General features: G+C 37.2%; 1 protein-coding gene across 3 annotated transcripts in view; it reads right to left on the bottom strand.

Annotated features, from left to right (window-relative positions):
- Positions 1-20,945, bottom strand: part of AFG1L (AFG1 like ATPase) — a 223,698-nt gene that overhangs the window by 130,977 nt on the left and 71,776 nt on the right. For all 3 annotated transcript variants that reach the window (XM_073893739.1, XM_025863601.2, XM_073893740.1), the window contains 3 exons: positions 19,897-19,948; positions 7,715-7,816; positions 6,650-6,780 (listed from right to left, as the gene is read on the bottom strand). In XM_073893739.1, the coding sequence (XP_073749840.1) occupies positions 6,650-6,780; positions 7,715-7,816; positions 19,897-19,948 (285 nt within the window). The remainder of the gene's footprint in view (positions 1-6,649; positions 6,781-7,714; positions 7,817-19,896; positions 19,949-20,945) is intronic.

The following is a 20,945-nucleotide window of genomic DNA, read 5'->3' as shown; positions in this document are numbered from 1 at the left end:
GACACCACAAGCAAAACTGAAATGCTATATACTTTACTAAAGATGACCAAGCTAATGAGGAATACATTCTGCAAATGTAATCCGAATACTGCCAAAACATAATTTAAAAATTCCCCAAATTCAAGAGTACATATAGTCTTGTTTTAAGCAGCAATGCTTCTCATTCAGCTCCCTAGTAAGATAAATATTATATTAATTAACACCAAGTAAAGGCCAATAATAACTAGTTAAAAATCAAGACGACTAATAGGACTCAATTTTAAAAGTGAAGTGGTGATTGTAGACATACGATTGTTAAGAATAAAGTGCCTAAAAAATTCTTTTGTAGTAAATCAGCAATGTATCGTACTAGGATTAATAGGCTTAAGGATAATTTTTAGGTTCTATCATTAAAACATTTACTAAAAGCCTATCCAGCTCCAGATCTGTATATTTAAATACATAATGTAAGACATCATATACCAAAGAGAACATATAACATAGCTGTTACTACTAGTGAATTAGAGCACTAATGATGAATTCAAACTGAGTTACCAGCTGTGTAACCTTGATGAGTTAGTTAACTTCTCTGACCCTTAATTTACTCATCAGTATAATGAAGGTAGTAATAATACCTACCTTGCAAAATTGTTATGATCCTTATATTAACTCCTCAAGAAATGTTAGCTAGGACTATTGTCTGTGTATGGTATATATGCTAGTATAATTGCATGTTATTTATATGTAGCTGTATCGAATTTTAGCTGTAGATGGAATGGTATATACCATAGTACAGTAGTTAAGAACAAAGGCACATAGTACTCAATAAACAGAATATACATAATAGATGGAATATAACCATTCTAATAAATGGCTTTGTCTCAAACAGTTCATAAAAGATGAATTTTAACTAGTTAATAAACAAATGTAGAAAAAATTCACCTATATTATTACTTAAGGAATATATATTAAAACAATAAGATACCATTTTTCATTTATTAGGCAAAAAATGTTAAGATAATTCAGAATGTTGACAGGAAAAATTGTGGGTTGTTATTATAAATAAGGGAAGTGGGACTTAGTTGGGAGACTACCTCAATATTTCTCATTTGGTACTAGGATTTATTCATTCATTCTTTCACTCACTATTAGGCATTCACCCATCCTCAAACACAATTCTAGACATTTGAGATACATCAATTACCAAAACAAATATTCCCACCTTCAAGATTACATTCTTATGGAGGAATATATATATAATAAGCAGTAAACATAATAAATAATATATATATGCCAGAAGGTGATATATGTTATTTTTTAAAAGAATGTTTTTAAAAAAGACAGTAAGGAACGTTGGTTAATGGCAAACCACAAGTTTTGTAAGAATAGGCCTTGTTAAGGAGATAACTGAGCAAAGATCTGAAGAAATGAGAGACTCTTTGGGGTATCTGGGGGAGACTGCCCCAGGCAGAAAGTTCAGTGCAAAGCCTCTGCTTGTTTGTTCTAAGTTGTGTGGATGTTGGGAATCAGAGCGCTGCTGTAGCAATATTTTGAGGGTCTCCTTTTACCCCCAAATTTTAGAAAAAGGGGACAAGGAGAGATCTGGACTAGTAATAATCCAGTTTTGGTGTGCTAGAGGAGCTTTTCTAAAATCAGCAGAAAACAGTCCAGATACTGAAACTAGGAGATCCAGGTTCTGCTCAGTGATTACCTCTGCCCTTAGGAGCCATATCGTGCCCTTATACTCTTGCTTTCTCTGGTTCTTCTCAACAGTGGGCATATAGAGGTAACTGGCCTTTTCTCGCATACTGTGGCAAACTCCAGGCTCAAGTCTGGAATTGCAGAGGAAATAAAAGCAAAACTACTAACACTTTTCATCCTAGGACATGCAGGGCAACTTTGTTCAAAAGCAGGAGGGTTCTCCCTCCTACACTGTTGGTGGGAATGCAAGCTGGTGCAGCCACTATGGAAAACAGTATGGAGGTTCCTCAAAAAGTTGAAAAAAGAGCTACCCTATGACCCAGCAATTGCACTACTGGGTATTTATCCCAAAGATACAAATGTAGTGATCCGAAGGGGCATGTGCACCCCAATGTTTATAGCAGCAATGTCCACAATAGCCGAACTATGGAAAGAGCCAAGATGTCCATCGACAGATGAATGGATAAAGATGTGGTATATATATATGCAATGGAATATTATGCAGCCATCAAAAAGATGAAAATCTTGCCATTTGCAATGACGTGGATGGAACTACAAGGTATTATGCTAAGCAAAATAAGTCAATCAGAGAAAGACAATTATCATATGATCTCACTAATATGAGGAATTTGAGAAACAAGACAGAGAATCATAGAGGAAGGGAGGGAAAAATGAAACAAGACAAAACCAGAGAGGGAGACAAACCATAAGAGACTCTTAACCTCAGGAAACAAACTGAGGGTTGTTGGAGTGGAGGGGGGTGGGAGGGATGGGGTGGCTGGGTGATGGACACTGAGGAGGGTATGTGCTATGGTGAGCGCTGTGAATTGTGTAAGACTGATGAATCACAGACCTGTACCCCTGAAACAAATAATACATTACATGTTAATAATAATAATAATTAAAAAAAGAAAAAAGCAGAGGGTTCTCTCATGTTGTCAACTCTAACATAATAGAATGCTACACTGCAGTAGCATTTGCAATCAAATAAAAGCAATCAATTTGATATTCAGTCTTGTTTTATCATCTCTGAGCATATGTTCTTCAGAGCTCTGGTGGGAAAGAAGCATTTGGTATAACACCCACTATTAGATATGGCTCCCTAATTTTTGAGGAAAGTAGGGTTGGAAAATATTTGCAAGGAGCAAGGCTTGAAAGTATAGGAGATAGGATCAGAGAGAAAGCAGGAAAGCTTGAATAAAAGAAATGACACTATCTTATTGTATTCCCCCACACACACACCCACTTAGAGTTTAAGCTTTTTTAAGTTGGGTTTTCTGCTACCTATAGTAGAAAGCGTCCTAGGAGATACCTCATCTCTTTGCTCTTTGGTCTTTAGTTCATCAGGTAATTCTCCTTGCATTGGAGGTACTGGATTCTATATGAAGGAAGGTGACATTTCCTCACAGTACTCCTATTTATGCTATCTTTTATAGGCCATAAGGAAATCCCTCCTGATACAGCAGATAGGAGCAAAACATGAGCTGAACAGATCCATCCCCAAGACTGTTTGCAAGCAACAGGCACAGGAGATTCAGCTAAAGAAAAGGAGTTTACTTGAGACTCCAGGATGCAAACAGCACTGATAACACCTGCTGGGAACTGGAGCTGAGGTAGCTCTGGAGAGCGCAGCAGCTGTCCAGGGAGCAGCCTTGTAGTCCTCCCCCTAATGTAATTCAGTTATTTCCTATGTCTCTTTGTTCCTGCTTCATTATTGTGCGGGAACTGCCCTCAGTGCCTTTTAGTTGAAAGACATGAGACAGAGGACATGATCGGCCCAAACCCCAGGGCACACCATGTAAGTGCAATGTTGCTGGCAAGCTTGTGGGCTTGGTACTCATAGATCAGATGTCCAGACATAGTCCATTTGACTTTGGGTCAGATCGGGTCCTGCAGTTTGGGATAAGGCTCTTTATTTAAGGCAACTGGGATGGATGAGTAAAGGAATGAATGAACATCAAACCAACTCTGGACGGGGCAGGCAATGATCACTCCGTCACATCCACTCTCTCTTTGTTAGCAAGCAACATTTTACAAGTGAGGGGCCTATCTCCCCCTTGATCTCCTTTATACTTAATACATAATTTGAAAAATCATTTTTATTGCCTGCCTTTCTTTTGCAAGACTCACTCATTTGGAACACGAGCATCCTGAGAGTTGCTTGTTTCCTTCTTCCCAACCATGAATCAACATTCTGAAGTCTGAACTCAGGGGAGAATGCCCAGTGCAACCAGAGAGGTTTCTGTTAGGGCCTCACTATTAGGGTGGTATTATGACATTCATGGGTCCTAGGTACTTTTACCTTCATGAGCCCCTTCCTCAATTAGAAAATGCATTTGAGGGGTGCCTGGGTGACTCAGTCAGTTAAGTGTCTGACTTCAGTTCAGGTCATGATCCCAGGGTCCTCGGACTGAGCCCCTCATCAAGCCCCACACTGAGCATCGTGCTCAATAGGGAGTCTGCTTCTCCCTCTCCCTCTCCATCTGACCGTCCCCTGCCCCCCATCCCCCAGCTCACGTACACAGGAGCACCCTCTCTCAAATAAATAAGTAAATGAAATCTTAAAAAAAAAAGAAAATGCATTTGAAAATACATGTGTTTACATACATAAATAGTATTCTATGACTGGGTTGGTATAAAATATATATAGATACAGGCTGAATTCATTATGATATGTTCATTTTTTTCTGCAAATTTTAAAAGAAATTAAAATATTTTCATGGGCCCCTGAAAGTATAACGGACCCTAAGTACTGTGCCTACTACACCTAATGGGTAATTTGGCCCTGCTTGCTATTAATCCTCTGAGGATCTCTTTGCACCACCAAATTGTCATTGCTTCCTAATCTTCTTAAACAGTCTTGCCAATGGTCTTTGTGTCACAGCAACAGACCAATCTTTTCTCTGAATGTTTTAAAATTCACATTTTTTAAGTTAAAGGTCATGATTTTTATATGATACCAAGGAAATTCTGATGCCTCTATATTCCTCATCTACATGATGACTATAATAACTATTTTACAGAATTAAATGAATAACTGTGTTATAGATATAAAAACACTTTGTAAACCATGAATCATTTTACAAAGGTTAGGTATTAATACATTTTTTTAAAAAATTTAACTTCAATGCCCTAAGCAAAAATTTAACTGTGCTAATTCAATTTTATTGGTGATAATGTGATTAAGAGATCATAATGAGAAAACAAGAGATGGCCTTCACTGATTTATCACTGACTTTTGTTGTCGACAACAAACTCAGTACTATTTTTAGAATTAAACAAGGCCCTTCTCTTTCTGCAGCACATTGGTGTACTTAGTATACTTCTTCAGAGTAGAACATTTCTTCCCCATAAGCCTTCTTCTGAAGACCTTTGTAGTTCTACAATACAAAAGGTGATGAGATGCCTGTGTGGCTCAGTCAATTAAGCGTCTGCCTTCAGCTCAGGCCATGATCCCAGGGTTCTGGGATCGAGCCCTGCATCGGGCTCCTTGCTCAGTGGAAAGCCTGCTTCTCCCTCTGCCTGCCGCGCCCCCTGTTTGTGTTCTCTCTCTCTCTGACAAATAAATAAATAAAATCCTTAAAAAAAAAAAAGGTCAATGCCAGGCTGTCTTAATATGACTGAAAGGAGAAGGAAAGATTCCTCCTTTCCAGATGGCCCAGTGTAACACCTTTCCTGGTGAAAATTCTTCTTTCTCATCTATCATAAATCAAGACCATTGTTAGATAAGTGTATCAAGTTGCTAATGGAGACCTATCGTGCCTCATTTGGGATAAAGGCAACCTGGCCATCTTATCTTCCCACCAAATGTAGGTTTTTAAAACACAGAAGAACAAAAAATAACTTGTTACCAATTTAAATGCACAATTTCAGAGAATCTTAAAACTTTAAGAAGCTTTACAATTCAACTAGGACAGTTCCCTCACTTCATCACAAATCTGTTGTGAGGCTTAAATAAGATGTGTGACTCACCCAGGGCCCACCTCAGAGTAGGCACAAAACAAATGTTAGCTTCCTACCCCTTCGAAGTTCTCTGGGCCTTTATTCTAGGCAGTCAGACACAGGAGTTTATGCACTCAGCTCCAGAGATATTATTCAAAAGCTCTGGGTATGAAGCCCTGTTTTTAAGCTTATATTCAGTATTTGTGGATTTTTCTCTTTTCATTCAAATAATCAACTGCTCTTACAGTAAGCATTATAGAAAAATAAACTATTACATTTCAGAATCACTGAAGAAAGCAAATAAAGAGGAAGTAATTCTTAACCTAGAGCATCTATTATTATTATTATTATCATTATTATTAAACACCGCAGATACAGAAAAAGCATAAGACATGGCATTTGCCTGCATGCTATCTTTGCTCTCATAAGAAATAAAGATCAGAAAATAACTTATTACCAATTTAAATGCACAATTTCAAAGACTCCTAAAACTACAAGAACTTTGAAAGTTCAAGTAAGGCCAACTTCCCCTGTCATCACAAACAAGTTGTGAGGCTTGAGATGTGTTCATCACTTGTTTTTTATATAACACTTTTTAAAAAACCCACAAACATCTTTAAAGACATTATTTTGTAATCATGACATTATCTCCATCGTGGTACAGGTGAAATGTAAATCCATGACCCTAACATAGGGGTGGGCAAACTTTTCCTATAAAAGGCTGAGTAGTAAATACTTTAGGCTTTGAAAGCCACATGTGGTCTCTGTTGCATTTTCTTCTTCTTTTTTAAAAGACCCTTTAAAAATATAAAAATCATTCTTTTCTTACCGGCCATACAAAAGCAGATGGGCCAGATGCTCTGTGTGAGCCATAGTTTGCTAACCCCTGGACTAGAGAGTAAAATAAACTCATAAGAGGTAGTGTGTCACATCAATTTATAAAACAATGATAAATTCAGGAACAGAATTTAAATCTTCACATGTCATTCAGAATAGCATTCCACATCTATGAAAATCTCTATCTTACCTGAAATTCATCAAAACATAAGAGACATGCTTCTTCACTGATCTCTTCAGCTATGGGAGCTATTGGATCATATGACTTAGCCATGAATCCTGGTTTTCTTTTTGGCAAACTCTGTTTAAGGCGGTGTATTCCTTTAATGGATGAAATTAAACACAAATCAAATACTGTATTAATTGTTCATTTTAAAAACTATAATGTATCTTTTAAATCTCTAAATGAAACTTCAGTGTTAACATAAAAATTAAGTTTAAATGCCACATAAAATCAAATGTGATTATTGAAAAATTGGTTGCATTTTGTCTACCTCAAAATAAGTTGTTCACATCTTAATACATTCCCACAGTTGTAAGGACACTCTGTAGTTATTCCATCCCCACCCTTCAATCACTTCAGAGATGACAAAGTGATAGCCTAGATGACAAGATGGTAACTAGATGGATCAATAGATCAATCTTATTGCTGAGGATTTCAGAGATGCGGGCAGAGGATGTGATCCTGCCCTACATCTAGCATACATAATCAGGATGTTCCCTTATCTCTAGGCAATCCCACTTCACTCCTCGTATGTGTATTGAATGTTGGAAGTATTAGAAGAAAAATGCAATGTTCCTGCCCTGGTGAGGTTACAATATAGCTGGTAGACAAATAATGCACAACAGACACAATCTAAGAACAATGACAAAGCAGTAAGGCATACATACAAGCACATGAATGCCTACACGCTAAGGTGACACAGAGGAAATGACCTAATCAAGAACAACTTCTTGAAATAAGTGAGTTTTTAACATTTCTTATTGATCCTTAGTAGAAAGAGGAAATACCTGACCTTCATATAGTAACCTCTCTTCTCTTGACGGGAAATACTGAATTTGTCTTTAGGACCAACTCTAAATACGTCACGAGTTGTTTCAATATAGCACAAAACGAGTGAAACCAAATAAAACCTCACTTTAAGCAAACTAATTTTTTAAAAGATTCAAGGATTAAGAATTTTAGAAGATGATGAGAACTATTTTGTAGTGTCTGCCCACTTAAAAATCCCTTCTTTTAGACCATTTAACTTACTTTTATGAACATCTAGCATGAACCCATGAAAATGAACCCGTTTCTTCCTCTTCATCTCCACATAAGCATAAAACATGTCCATCACCATTGTTTTCCCTGTACCTTAAAAAAAAAAACACAAAACTACTAAACAGTATGTACTGATTGCTCTAATGATTGCTCATTAGCTTTGGGATAATGAAACCACGCTCTTCTACTGGAAAGCTTAAGACTAAGTTACTTTTTTGGAAAGGAGTGTTTATTTTGTATGTTAAACGAGCTAAAAATTAAATGTTGATATTGCTCTTTTTTGTTAAAATCCTGTTATTAGAAAATACAACATTTAATTAACATCACAGGGGCTATTTCCCCCAGAGAACTATGTAAATAAACTGGTAAAATCTGCAGATTATTCATTCTTCAGTTTCTCTTCCAAAAGATATCAATCTGAATAAAATAACTTAATTAAGTAAATATTTATTGGGCCATAAGCAAGAGGAATGGTCTTAGGGAAATTCAAAGATGAAAAATAAAAAAATAAAGATTAGTATCTAACATAAATGCTGAAAGTAAATAATAGATGTACATTAGAATTGCAGAATTGCCAATTTTAACACTTTTTGGTAGGTTTATCTTTATTTCTCTTTGCATATCCTACAGTATTTTCTTTATACATGTTGATACTATGTTCTTTTTCTTTTAAGTTTTTTATTTTAATTGCAGTATAGTTAACACACAGTATAATATTAGTTTCAGGTGTACCATATAGTGATTCAACACGTCCATACATCACCTAGTGCTCATCACAGTAAGTGCCCTCCTTAATCCCCATCATCTGTTTCACCCATTCCCTCACCCACCTCCCCTCTGATAACCATCAGTTTGTTCTCAATAGTTAAAAGTCTGTTTCTTGCTGTGTCTCTTTTTTTTTCTTTGCTTGTTTTGTTTTAGCTTTTGAAGAAAGTGTTCTTAAGATATGACACTTTCTTAAAAAGCTGAGAACATAAATCTTTCAAAATGAGGCCTACTTGAAGAAACTGAAACCGTTAACCCTTATAATTTAATTATCTGATTTTCAACACTGAAACTTTTAACCAGTGTTGCTTTAGTAATCGAAGAGTCATATTTAACAAAGTATGTATGGAAAGTCTTATTCCCTCACAGAAAGCCCAGAGCTTTGGGGACATTGGCAGTACTCAGGCTCAGGTCAGACCCAGCATTCCTCAGCAGGCCAGGCCAGCGCATGCTGGTGCTGTCCCTCATGCTCACTGCTTCCTCTGGCACAACCCCACCACAGTGCCCATCATCTCCTCGCAGGAGCTACAAGTACACATAGGCAGCTCAGGATGTGAGATCTAAGTCTTAAATCTATTTGGCTTTCCTCCATTCCATATGGCTTCGAGCCCATGCCATCTGAATCACCAGAAAGTTTTTGTATATGAAAATACAATTCAACAAACACATCTGGTCATTAATGAAGAAACCAATTCGATCTAAAAGTAATTTTTTTGAAAAAAATATTTAGTATAATATTTCTTGATACAGTGCGTGGCAGCAGATTTGAATCATTACATTTATGCAAAATAATAAAATTTTTAATTCTGCTGCATGAAACAGTACACTTGTAGATCCAGAAAAATGTCAGGAACTCACAAAAAATGTGAATAATATATATTTGAATGTAATCTTGTGCTAAGTCTTTAAAAAACAGGCTTAAAATATAACAAGACCATCATATAAAAAGCTTCTGGAGATAAAAGCAAAAAAAAAATCATAAAGGAAAACATGGCTACCTGAAATTTAACCTTCTGGGGGTGCCTGGGTGGTTCAGTAGGTTAAGTGTCTGCCTTCGGCTCAGGTCACAATCCGGGGATCCTGGGATCGAGTCCCGCATTGGGCTCCCTGCTCAGCGGGGATCTGCTTCTCTCTCTCCCTCTGCCCCACCCCCCTGCTCCTGCTCACTTGTATGCACGCACTCCCTCTCTCTCAAATAAAACCTTAAAAAACTTAACCTTCTGAATATCAAAATCACTATAAATAAAATTAATATCCTTACTTAATCAATATATTGTTACTGAATACCACGTGTGAGGCCCTATTCTGGGTGCTCGGGATCTGGTAGTAAACAAAACAGACAAAAATCCCTGTCTTCATGAAATCTGAAAGATTAACCTTACATATCTTTAAATATGAAGAGCTCTTAGAAATTACAATGGTGTTTTGGGGTTTTGTTTTTGTTTTTGTTTTTGGTCTGTCCTAAATCTCTTACTTTTGAAAACTTCCCTACTTAGCATGATTCTATGAGGGCATCAATCACAGGATGAGCCAATCAAAATACCCCTTTATCATATACACTGTGGTTGGCCCTGTAATGAGCACATGACCCAGTTAGGTCAGTGTTCTCTGGAGGCAGTTAATATGGATCCAGAAAATAAGAATCATCCCTTCTCTTTTTAAAGGAGCAACCTAGAAAATTCCAGAAATATTTTCTATAACAGCAAAAACTTGTGACCAAGAATGAAGCGAACAACAAAACTATGAACAAGAACGAAGCCAAAAAGGAAAGCAGAACCAAAAGATGAAGGAAAAGGGAAATGGAGGGAAGGGAGAGAGATCCCAAAAATATCACTTAAGATATTAAATATAGATCTACCCACAGCTGAATCAGACCATTATTCAACTTAATAATTAAACCAGCCATTAAATTCCTCCCCTGGTTCAGCCAATTCAACTGGCTTTTTTTTTTTCCACTACAACTGAAAGAATACTAAACAGGACAGATTTAACAGGGGAAAGAAAAAAAGATGATCAATGTACAAAAAAAAAAAAACCATGAGTATTCAAATGACACAAAAAATATAAATAGCTTTAAACATGTTTTTAAAAGTTTAATTCTACCAGGAATAAAGGAATACAAGGGAAAACACCCATGACATACCATTTTTAGGTTCGTGAAGATGTAGGAAAACAAGCATTCTAATATACTTCTGGAGGTAGTATAAAACCAACCCTTCTGGAAGTCAGTTTGGCAATGTCAATCAAAAGGTAGACAAGTATTTAAAAATACTCAGAACCAAAATCAATACTGTAAAGATATTTTTGCTCCCTAAATTATTTCAAAGCTCAATGGAATCCCAATGAAAATCAATTTAGAAATAACTTGACAACATGATCCTAAAGTCAATCTCCTGATAAAAAATAAATAAAGGTCTATCAGCAGGAAACTGATTAAGTGAATTATGGAACATTCATATAATAAAATAGTATATACCCAGTAAAATGAATGAGGTAGATCAACTATGTTCTGATATGACATGATACCTAAGACCCACAATTAACTGGAAAAAAAATAAAGTACTTAATATTTGAATAAAATAAAAACACCCACACTTTTAAAAATTCTCCTGAGTGGCTAATTTCTTTAAAAAGTGTGAAAAAGGGACCTCTGGGTGGCTCAGCTGGTTAAGTGTCTGCCTTCGGCCCAGTCATGATCCCAAAGTCCTGGGATCAACTTCTGCATCAGGTTCCTTGCTCAGCAGGGAGCCTACTTCTCCCTCTGCCTGCTCCTCTCCCTGCTTGTGCTTGCTCGCTCTCTCTCACAAATACATAAAAATCTTTAAAAAATTAAAATTAAAAAAATTTTAAAGTGCCGAAAATACTCTAAAACAAGATCAAGTGGCAAGTAATAGAGGTTGGGGGAGGCAAGGAGGAAAAGAAGAGAAACTATACAATAAAATTGTATCATGGAATTAGAAAATTATATTTGAGTGGTACTGGACTCTAAAAAAATCAACTAAACCAATTAAGCAGATCTAAGGATATATAATAACAGTGTATATGAAAAAAATAATTGTTAAAGACAAATGCTCAGCCATTTGCAGAAAATAAAACTAGATGCCTACTCACATTTCACACCAAAATTAATTCCAGATGAATCCAAGGTGCTAAAAAATATGAAAAACCCGGAAGATAATGTGTGAACATTTGTATCACCTTGGAGTAAGAAAAGTTTAACAATGTGTATCAAGAAAACGAAAACTTCTGAGAGACCATGTGAGAGTAACTGGTTCCAGATTTGCCATCCCAACATAAACACCTTGAAAACTGGATGAAATATATGAAACTAATATTTTCAGACACTAGAAAATAAAAATACAAGACTGATCCCCGACAGAAGGGAAAAACAAGATGAGCCCTATATCACTGCAGCTTTTGGCTTGGAGGCACCCTCCAGACTGCTGCACAGAAAGGAAGAATCCAAGCAAAACATCCAGGACAGGCTAAGTTGGGTTAAGAGAGATCAGAATTATGGGAGTCCAATGCCAGTGAAATTGGCAAGGCAAAATGCCAGGGAGGAGGAAGCTATCTATGAAAGAACTCCAGAAATCAACATGTGGGTACTCTTAAGTCTTTGGCTGAATACTAGCTGCTCATGTGTAGGGGGATACTCCATGATGTGAGGCAAAGAATGGCCATCAGGAAACTGTAAAATGAACAATTTCCAGAGATACTGAACTCATGCAACAACTTGGATGAATCTCTAAGAAATTACACAGGAGGGGGGGGGAGAAAGCCAATCTCAAAGTTATGTACTTTTCCATTTATATAACGTTTTTGAAATGACAGAATTTTAGAAATGGAGAACAGATTGATGGCTGCCAGGACTTAGAAAGAGAGGGTGAGTAGGTACGGTTACAAAATTATGAGCAACACAAGGGACTCGTGGTGATAGAATTGTTCAGTACCTCAACTGTGGCAGCAAATACATGAACCTACACAGTTGACAAATTGTACAGAGCTAAATACAGACACAGAAATGAGTACAAGTAAAACAAGAAATTTGAATAAGATCAGTGAATTATATCAATGTCATTCTGTTTGTGATATTTATACTATAGTTTTGCAAAATGTTACCTTTGGGGAGAAATGAGTAAAGTGTACACAGATATCTCCATATTACTTCTTACAAGTGTGAATCTATAATTATCTCAAGAAAATTTTCAATTAAAAAAATACTTCAGGGGCGCCTGGATGGTTCAGTCCGTTAAGCATACTACTCTAAATCTCAGCTCAGGTCTTGATCTCAGGGTCGTGAGTTCAAGCCCCAGATTGGGCTCCATGCCCAGCATGGAGCCTACTTAAAAAAATAATAATACTTCAAATGAATCAAGCTGGCATGTAAGTAACTTAACTCCCATTAAAATAAAATTCAAGGGCGCCTGGGTGGCTCAGTTGGTTAAGCGACTGCCTTCGGCTCAGGTCATGATCCTAGAGTCCCAGGATCGAGTCCCGCATCGGGCTCCCTGCTCTGCGGGGATTCTGCTTCTCCCTCTGACCCTCTTCCCTCTTGTGCTCTCTGTCTCTCATTCTCTCTCTCTCAAATAAAAAAATCTTAAAAAAAAAAAGTTTTAAAAAAAATAAAATAAAATTCAATATATAAAAACCATATAGTCGGGGCGCCTGGGTGGCTCAGTTGGTAAGGCGACTGCCTTCGGCTCAGGTCATGATCCTGGAGTCCCAGGATCGAGTCCCACATCGGGCTCCCTGCTCGGCGGGGAGTCTGCTTCTCCCTCTGACCCTCCCCCCTCTCATGCTCTCTCTCTCTATCTCATTCTCTCTCTCAAGTAAATAAAATCTTTAAAAAAAAAAACCATATAATCATCACATTTGAAAAAATGTTTGACAAAAGTCAGCACACATTCATGATCAAATCTCTCAGCAGACTAGGAAAAGAAGCATACTTTTCAAACTCATAAAGGACAAATACAAAAAGAAACACACAATGAAAAGATGTTCAACATCACTAATCATTTGAGAGATGCAAATCAAAACTACAATGAGATACCACTTCAACACCCATTAGGATGGCTATTTTTTTAAGAAAATAACAAATATTGGTAAGGATGTGGAAAAATGAGGACCCTTGTACATTGCTGGTGGGAATGTAAAATAGTGCAGCTGCTGTGGAAAACAGTATAGAAGTTGCTCCAAAAATTAAACACAGAGTGACCATATGATCCACCAACTCCACTTCTGGGTATATACACAAAAGAACTGAAAGCAGGGATTCAAACAGATATTGTTCACCACAGTCAAAAGATGGAAATAACCCAAACATCCATCAACAGATGAACAGATAAAAATTGAATACATATGCTGGAATACTATTCTGCCTTAAAAAGTAATGGAATTCTGATACAGTCTACAACATAAATGAACCCTGAAGAAAACTACAGTAGGTGAAATAAGCTAGACACAAAAATTTAAATAATATATGACTCCACTATATACGACATACCTGGAGTAGTCAAATTTACAGGGACAGAAAATTGAATGGTGGTTGCCAGGGCCTGGGAGGGAGGGGCATATGAAATGGGGAATTACTGTTTAAAGGTACAGAGTCAGTTTGGGAAGATGAAAAATGTTCTGGAGATGGATGGTATAATGGTTGCAAAAGATTTAAGGATCTTTAAAAATGAAGATGAAAATGTTCTGGAGATGGATGGTGTGATGGTTGCAAAATAATGTCAATGTACTTACTGCCACTGAACTTTACAAGTAAAAGTGGTTAAAACGGTAAATTTTATGTTATGTATATTTTGCCACATTAAGAAAAATAATACATTAAACTAAAATACCCTACAATTAACATCATACTTACTAGTGAAAGACTGAACACTTTTCCCCTAAAATTTCACACAAGGCAAGGACATTCACTCTCACTACTTCTATTCGGCATTATACTGGAGTTCCTAGTTAGTGCAATAAGGCAAGAAAAAGAACTGGAAGACGTACAAACTGTAAAGGAAAAATTGTCTTTATTTGCAATAGCATGATTGTATACATAAAAATTCCTAAAGAATCTATCAAATAACCACTAGAGTTTATAACTGAATGTAGCAAGGTCACCAAAAAACTAAATTGATTCTATACACCAGCAACGATCAGTTGGAAATTAAAATTTTAAAACATAGTACGATTTGCAGTGGCATCAGAAAACATAAAATACATAGGATTTTATGCAGTGGCATCAGAAAACATAAAATACATAAATTTATCAAAAAATATGGCAGAACTCTGCATTTCAACCTATAAAACAGCAGAGAAATTAAAGATCTTTAAAAATGAAGAAACATACCATGCCCATAGATTGGAAGACTCAATTTTTATCAAAAAATCAGTATTTATCAAAAACATCAATATTTTAAGTTATCAATTCTTTCCAAATTGATCTATAGATTGAATGTAATCCCAATCAAAATCCCAGGAGGATTTTTTTAATAAGAAATTAACCAGCCAATTCTAAAATGTATGTGAAAATGCAAAGGTCATAGAATGGGCAAAACAATCTTGAAAAAGACAGAGTTAAAAGACTCCCATTACACCACAGGGATGCATCAGCAAAACCCAAGTTGTAGGAAATCCTACAGGACAAATTAGTTTATATATGTATGTGCGTATATATATATGTGTGTAACAGTGTGAATTTTGCTGCTGCATCTCTGTGGTATGATGTCACACACACACACATATACAAAGAGACTAAAGACAACAATTAATAGCACAATGAAAACAGAAACATTTGCAACAATTAGAAATCTGAGTAACTGAGTATTTAATGAAATTACAAATAATGTTAATTTTTAGAGTGTGAAAATGGTATATACTTAAATTTCTAGTTATTTTGTATTCATTCTTTATCTTATTTTTACCAACACCTAATTTTTTTTCCTACTTCTAACAGAGACTAGTAGATATACCCAAGTAATTATTAACATTTTACTTTCCTCAACACCAAACAGTGCTTAGGGAGAATATGAGGGAAATGTTAAGTTCATGACACTACCAAAAAAGGGAGGAAAAAGGTAACAAAGGTCTTTCTAAAATGTTAAATTCTTTCAATGTGGCTATGATAAACACCATTAGATTTAGTATGGTGGGCAAGAGCCCTGTGTGTGGTGGGATTTCAGAGATGCTAAAAGATTTCTCTGCCCAAAATCACCAAGTGATCAGCTGGATCACTACAGTTCTATTTCATATACCAAGTTCCAGTGAAATTCTAACTCTTAGAAGCTCTTTTTTTTAAATTTTTTTAAAATTTAAAATTTAAAATTTATTTATTTATTTATTTATTTATTTATTTGAGACAGAGCAAGAGAGAGAGCAAGCATGAGTGGGGAGGGGCAGAGGGAGAGGGAGAAGCAGGTTCCCCACTAAGCAGGGAACCTGATGTGGGGCTCCATCCCAGGACACTGAGATCATGACCTGAGCCAAAAGCAGACGCTTAATGGGCTGAGCCACCCAGGCACCCCTAGAAGACTCTTTTTAAATGCAAATGTTCTGGTGAGGTAACCTACTCATCCAATGGAACCCATTAAAATTTTAGCAAGTAGTTTAGAACAGTTTAGATTAGAAACAGCTTAGAAGTAGTTCAGACATTTAGCTAGAAGGCAGATCCTCAGATAATATGAGTCCAACCAGTTTAAGTAGTAGAGGAGAAAGCTGTGTCCTATGGAAGGTCCAGCATGAAAAATCCTAATGCCCAAAAAGATGAAACAGCAGGAACAAACCCTGGCACACCAACGTGTACTAATGGATATTAGAGACACTAGACCAGTGTTTTTCAAACTACCTCTACAACCAGAATTATCTTTTCATAGACTAGAACAGAATAGAAAATATCCAAATGTATCACACGGCAGATAAGTTTTCTTTCATAAAACTATTTTTCAGGGGTGTGTGTGTGCATGTGTGCACATGTACGCACACATACATACATAGGTCAGAATGTAAAAATATGTTTTACTGTGGGTCATGTTCAAAAATATTTCAGAGCCATCACAAGAGTCTATAAGCTTTGGGTGAGCAAAGGCTGTGTCTGCTTTTATTCACCATTACATCTGCAGAAACAACACACTGCCTGGCACACAGCAAATGTTCAATAAAATTTGTCAAGTGAACACAAGAATGAGGACAGATGTTTAAAAAAATGTAGGGAAGAAACCAGCACTAAATTTTACCTACTTCACAATTTTGCTTTGGTCTCTATAGTATCCTAAATAAAACTTTGTGTTTTTCTCAAGAGCAGATTTTTACAAGGAAGAGTAATTTATAAAAGCTAAAACTCTTCTAAGTTCTAACTTTCAAGCCTATAAAGTTCTGAAGCCAAAAATGACTACTTGAGCGTCCCCCTCCCAGTGTTGCCCTTTTCACAGCCAACCCCCCTGCTGAAGGAGCTGGAAGTGCTGTCCTCCATTACCCAAGCCCAGAATTTAACCAGGAGGCAGCAGCAAAGGGACTGATAAACAAAAATGTACTTTGATCCTCTCCAAATGTACAGGAGGAATCATTAACCCTGCCATCACCACCACAGTCTGCTAGTCAAGAGCTGAAACCTTGTTGTAAGAAAGCCAACTACACTGGGGCGCCTGGGTGACTCAGTCGGTTAAGCATCTGCCTTTGGCTCAGGTCATGATTCCAGGGTCCTGGGATCGAGTCCTGCATCGCATCGGGCTCCTTGCTCAGCGGGGAACCTGTTTCTCCCTCTGCCTGCCACCCCCCCCCCGCCCCGCTTGTGCATATGCTCCCTCTCTCCCCTTCTCTGACAAATAAATAAAATCTTTAAAAAAAAAAAAAAAGAAGAAAGCCAACTATACAGTAAGAATGAAGCCACAAAACACTCCTACTGCAGCATTTGGCTTCTGCATGAGATATGCTAAGCATTTTATTAATGAAAACATTTCAAGGTTGAATCATGATGATAAGGTCTCCAGTTTACATATCAGCTCTACTGGGGTTCCCTGGATTGAGGGTCCATCGGAGTCAATCATCTCAACACAAGTAGAATGGAGTGTTCATGTCAGAGCCCAGGGCAAGTACAGGAATAAGGAGCAGAAGGGGGTGCTATGAAACAGTTATCTCTCCCACTGAATCTCCTCAAAATTGAACACCTGTTTCCCAAGTCTAAAAAAGGAAAATAGTAATGAAAAAGAGCTTGTGAGAGCATTCTGAGGCTATTCTCCCAGATAGCAACCCCCTCCCTTCAAAATAAGAATCTGACCTATCTTTTATTACCTGTTTTGTAAGTATTTTTTTTTAAGATTTTATTTATTTGACAGAGAGAGAGAGCACACAAGCAAGGGGAGGGGCAGAGGGAGAGGGAGAAGCAGATTCCCTGCTGAGCAGAGAGCCCAACATGGGGCTCAATTCCAGGACTCTGGGATCATGACCTGAGCCGAAGGCAGACGCTTAACTGAGCCACTCAGGTGCCCTGTTTTGTAAGTATTCTAAACTAAACTGAGTACAGTCATAAAAAATATTCATTTCCCTTCCTACTGTAGAATTCCTTTCTCTTCCCCTCTCTGCATTATAAAAATGTTCTTAACCAAAGGTTGCCACACACCCAGCTCTGTGAACAACCACAGATGTTACCATATCTTCTCTAATTCTTTCAAGCACTCAGATGAATTATATTTATCATACCTCCCTTTAATTTACTAGCATATGGCTGTATCTTCCAAACTAAAATCCATTAACTTTTATAGGTTTGGGGTATTATTATTTTTTAAGTCCTTTTGCAGAAGTGGAAACAGTTGGGTTTTACTAACCATCTCCATGTATGGTTAAGTGGTTGAAGTAACAGGAGAAACAAAGATATTGATTTTAGCAATGACTAAACATGAAAGTGAAGGTATAAGAAGTAAATGTTCTCCAAAGAGGCAAAGAATGAGAGACAACAGAATGAGAGCTGCTAGCAGTACCCAAAGGGGTGGACACATAAAACTGCTCAAGCACCTGGTATAAATTGCTTTCTAAATAAGAAGTAAGCCTGCACTGTTCTCAAAAATACCAATTAGCCAATGAACTGAGAAAAAGAACAGCTTGAGCTTCTTTGACAGTTTTCAAATCTGTAAGCTCCAAGAACATAAAGAATCTTAAGGGGCAAGCTCTCTCATTCACTTGTTTATGAATTCACCAATTCTTTTTATTAGACTTGCTAAATAAATCTATAAATGTAAAACAGGCATTCAAAAACAAATAAGAGGGAGGACCCAGAAAAGAACAGTTGGATCTTTAAGGCACTATAACTACTTATTTGGCTCCTATTATTTTTTTTATCCTAAAATTCTTACTAAGATAAGAAACTTTGCCTCTACTTCCTCATAACGCAAATTTGTTATGGCTATAGGGGAGCCTGAGATTTATCAGCTGAGCAGCAAAACTGATTTTGCTATATGTAAATGTGCATTTTTAGTTAGCCAATAAAAGAAATGATTGATAAGCAATAAGACCAGATAAAGTAAGAGCCACCTTCATGACATTGGTGGAAGGTGGGTAAATAGGGAGAGGTTTAGAACTAGGAGAGAAGAATTTGTTTGAAGGAAACTGAAGCCAAAAAACAGACAAGTTCACCAAGAATGAAGTCAGAAAAGAAGCAAGACATTCTTTGATTAGGAAAATCTAAAAAGTAAGCAACAGCTCATAAGGTTTCCAAGAAAACTGTACCCAATATATGGATATGGGAGACCAAGGAAACATAACCACTCATTCATTAAGAATATCCACTAATGGGCGCCTGGGTGGCTCAGTTGGTTAAGCAACTGCCTTCGGCTCAGGTCATGATCCTGGAGTCCCGGGATCGAGTCCCGCATGGGTCTCCCTGCTCGGCGGGGGGTCTGCTTCTCCCTCTGACCCTCCCCCCTCTCATGTGCTCTCTCTCTCAAATAAATAAATAAAATCTTAAAAAAAAAGAATATCCACTAATAACTGAATGAAAGATAATAATAACTAAGTTGAGGACAAGGGTTTAGATTATGAGTAAAAATAAGTGGAAATTAAAAGTTAAAAAGAGCACCTTATTTTTTTTAAGTATTAGCTGAGTCAAATAGCTTTGAGCAATGAGATTCTTATTTACCTAATAATCTATTTATAGATGATTACCTTCCCTGAGATCCACTCAGTTTATACACTAAGCAATGTCTGCAGCCTACCATGCTAACCAATCCCAAACTACAGTTGTACCCTGAGAAGAAAAAGAAAAGAAAACGAAGATAACGGCCCTCCTCTCCCCACCCCCCCATTTTACTTTGCCTCATCCCATTCCCTGGCTGGCAGTGGACTAAAGGGTGGAAATGGAAATATCCTTGAGTGAAAGCTGGGACCCTCCTGTTTAGACCACTCGAAACTTACTTTAACATACTTACCAACGTCTCCATAAACATATAGGCCTCTTGGAGGTCTGCTCCTTGAAAAAAGCTGCAAATTAAGAACAAATTATAAATCTCTAACACGGAAATAATTAAATATCATCACATACAGAGTGTTCCTAACTGTCAGATACAGGACTAAAATGGGCTATTGTATACAATAAGTTGAAATATTTGATGTAAAAGGCTATGAAGCCCAAGTTACATTTTAATACAGGAGGCAAGAATCATAAAGCCCAGAGCAAGGGCTCTGAAGGGACACAACTTGAGTTTGCATCCCCTACATCATTTAGTAACTATGTAATCTTCCCCCTCTTTCCTAAATGGGCTCCCCAAACAATAATAGCCTAGACCATTCCCAGCAAGCAAGAGAACAGAAGAATTTTTCTAGAGACACTGAATAGTCTCCAGGAAAAAAGGAAAACAAACAAAAACCTGAAGGTACTTATGTGCAGACTTCTCTTAAAGAAATAACTGGTCCCCCAAAAAAAGAAATAACTGGTCCCTATTAGATCACCTTACAGTAGAGCACACCAGTCAACCAACCTCTTATGATAGAGCCTTCAGTTGGCTTGTTAGTATCTGAAAATATTCTAAAATGAACTGACACACAACAATCAATAGAAACTTGAAAAGGAAAACGTTCAAGATGAAAGCTGGAGACCAGAACAAGGGTACAGAAGGGAGAAAAACTCAGAGGAAACAGGGGCACCTGGGTGGTTTCAGTCGGTTAAGCATCCACCTCTTGATCTCGGCTCAGGTCATGATCTCAGGGTCTGGGATCGAACCCCACGTGGGGCTCCACAATCAGTGCAGAGTCTGCTTGTCCCTCTCCCGCTGCTCCTCTCCCACCCTTGTTCATGCACATGCACTCTCTCTCTCAAATAAAGAAAGAAAATCTTTTAAAAATAAAACTGCAATCAACATAATTAACATGCTGGGGAAAATAAGAGAAGCTATTAAAACTGTAAAGCAAGAACAAAATGCAATTTTGAAAAAGGAACATCAAGAACAAAAGAACATTTTGAAATTTAAAATATGGTAGC

The sequence above is a fragment of the Callorhinus ursinus genome, unplaced genomic scaffold (assembly GCF_003265705.2).
Source record: "Callorhinus ursinus isolate GAN/ISIS: 27379988/994484 unplaced genomic scaffold, GSC_fseal_2.0 scaffold6, whole genome shotgun sequence".
Classification (NCBI taxonomy): domain Eukaryota; kingdom Metazoa; phylum Chordata; class Mammalia; order Carnivora; family Otariidae; genus Callorhinus; species Callorhinus ursinus.
This window is presented reverse-complemented; position numbering and strand designations above follow the sequence as displayed.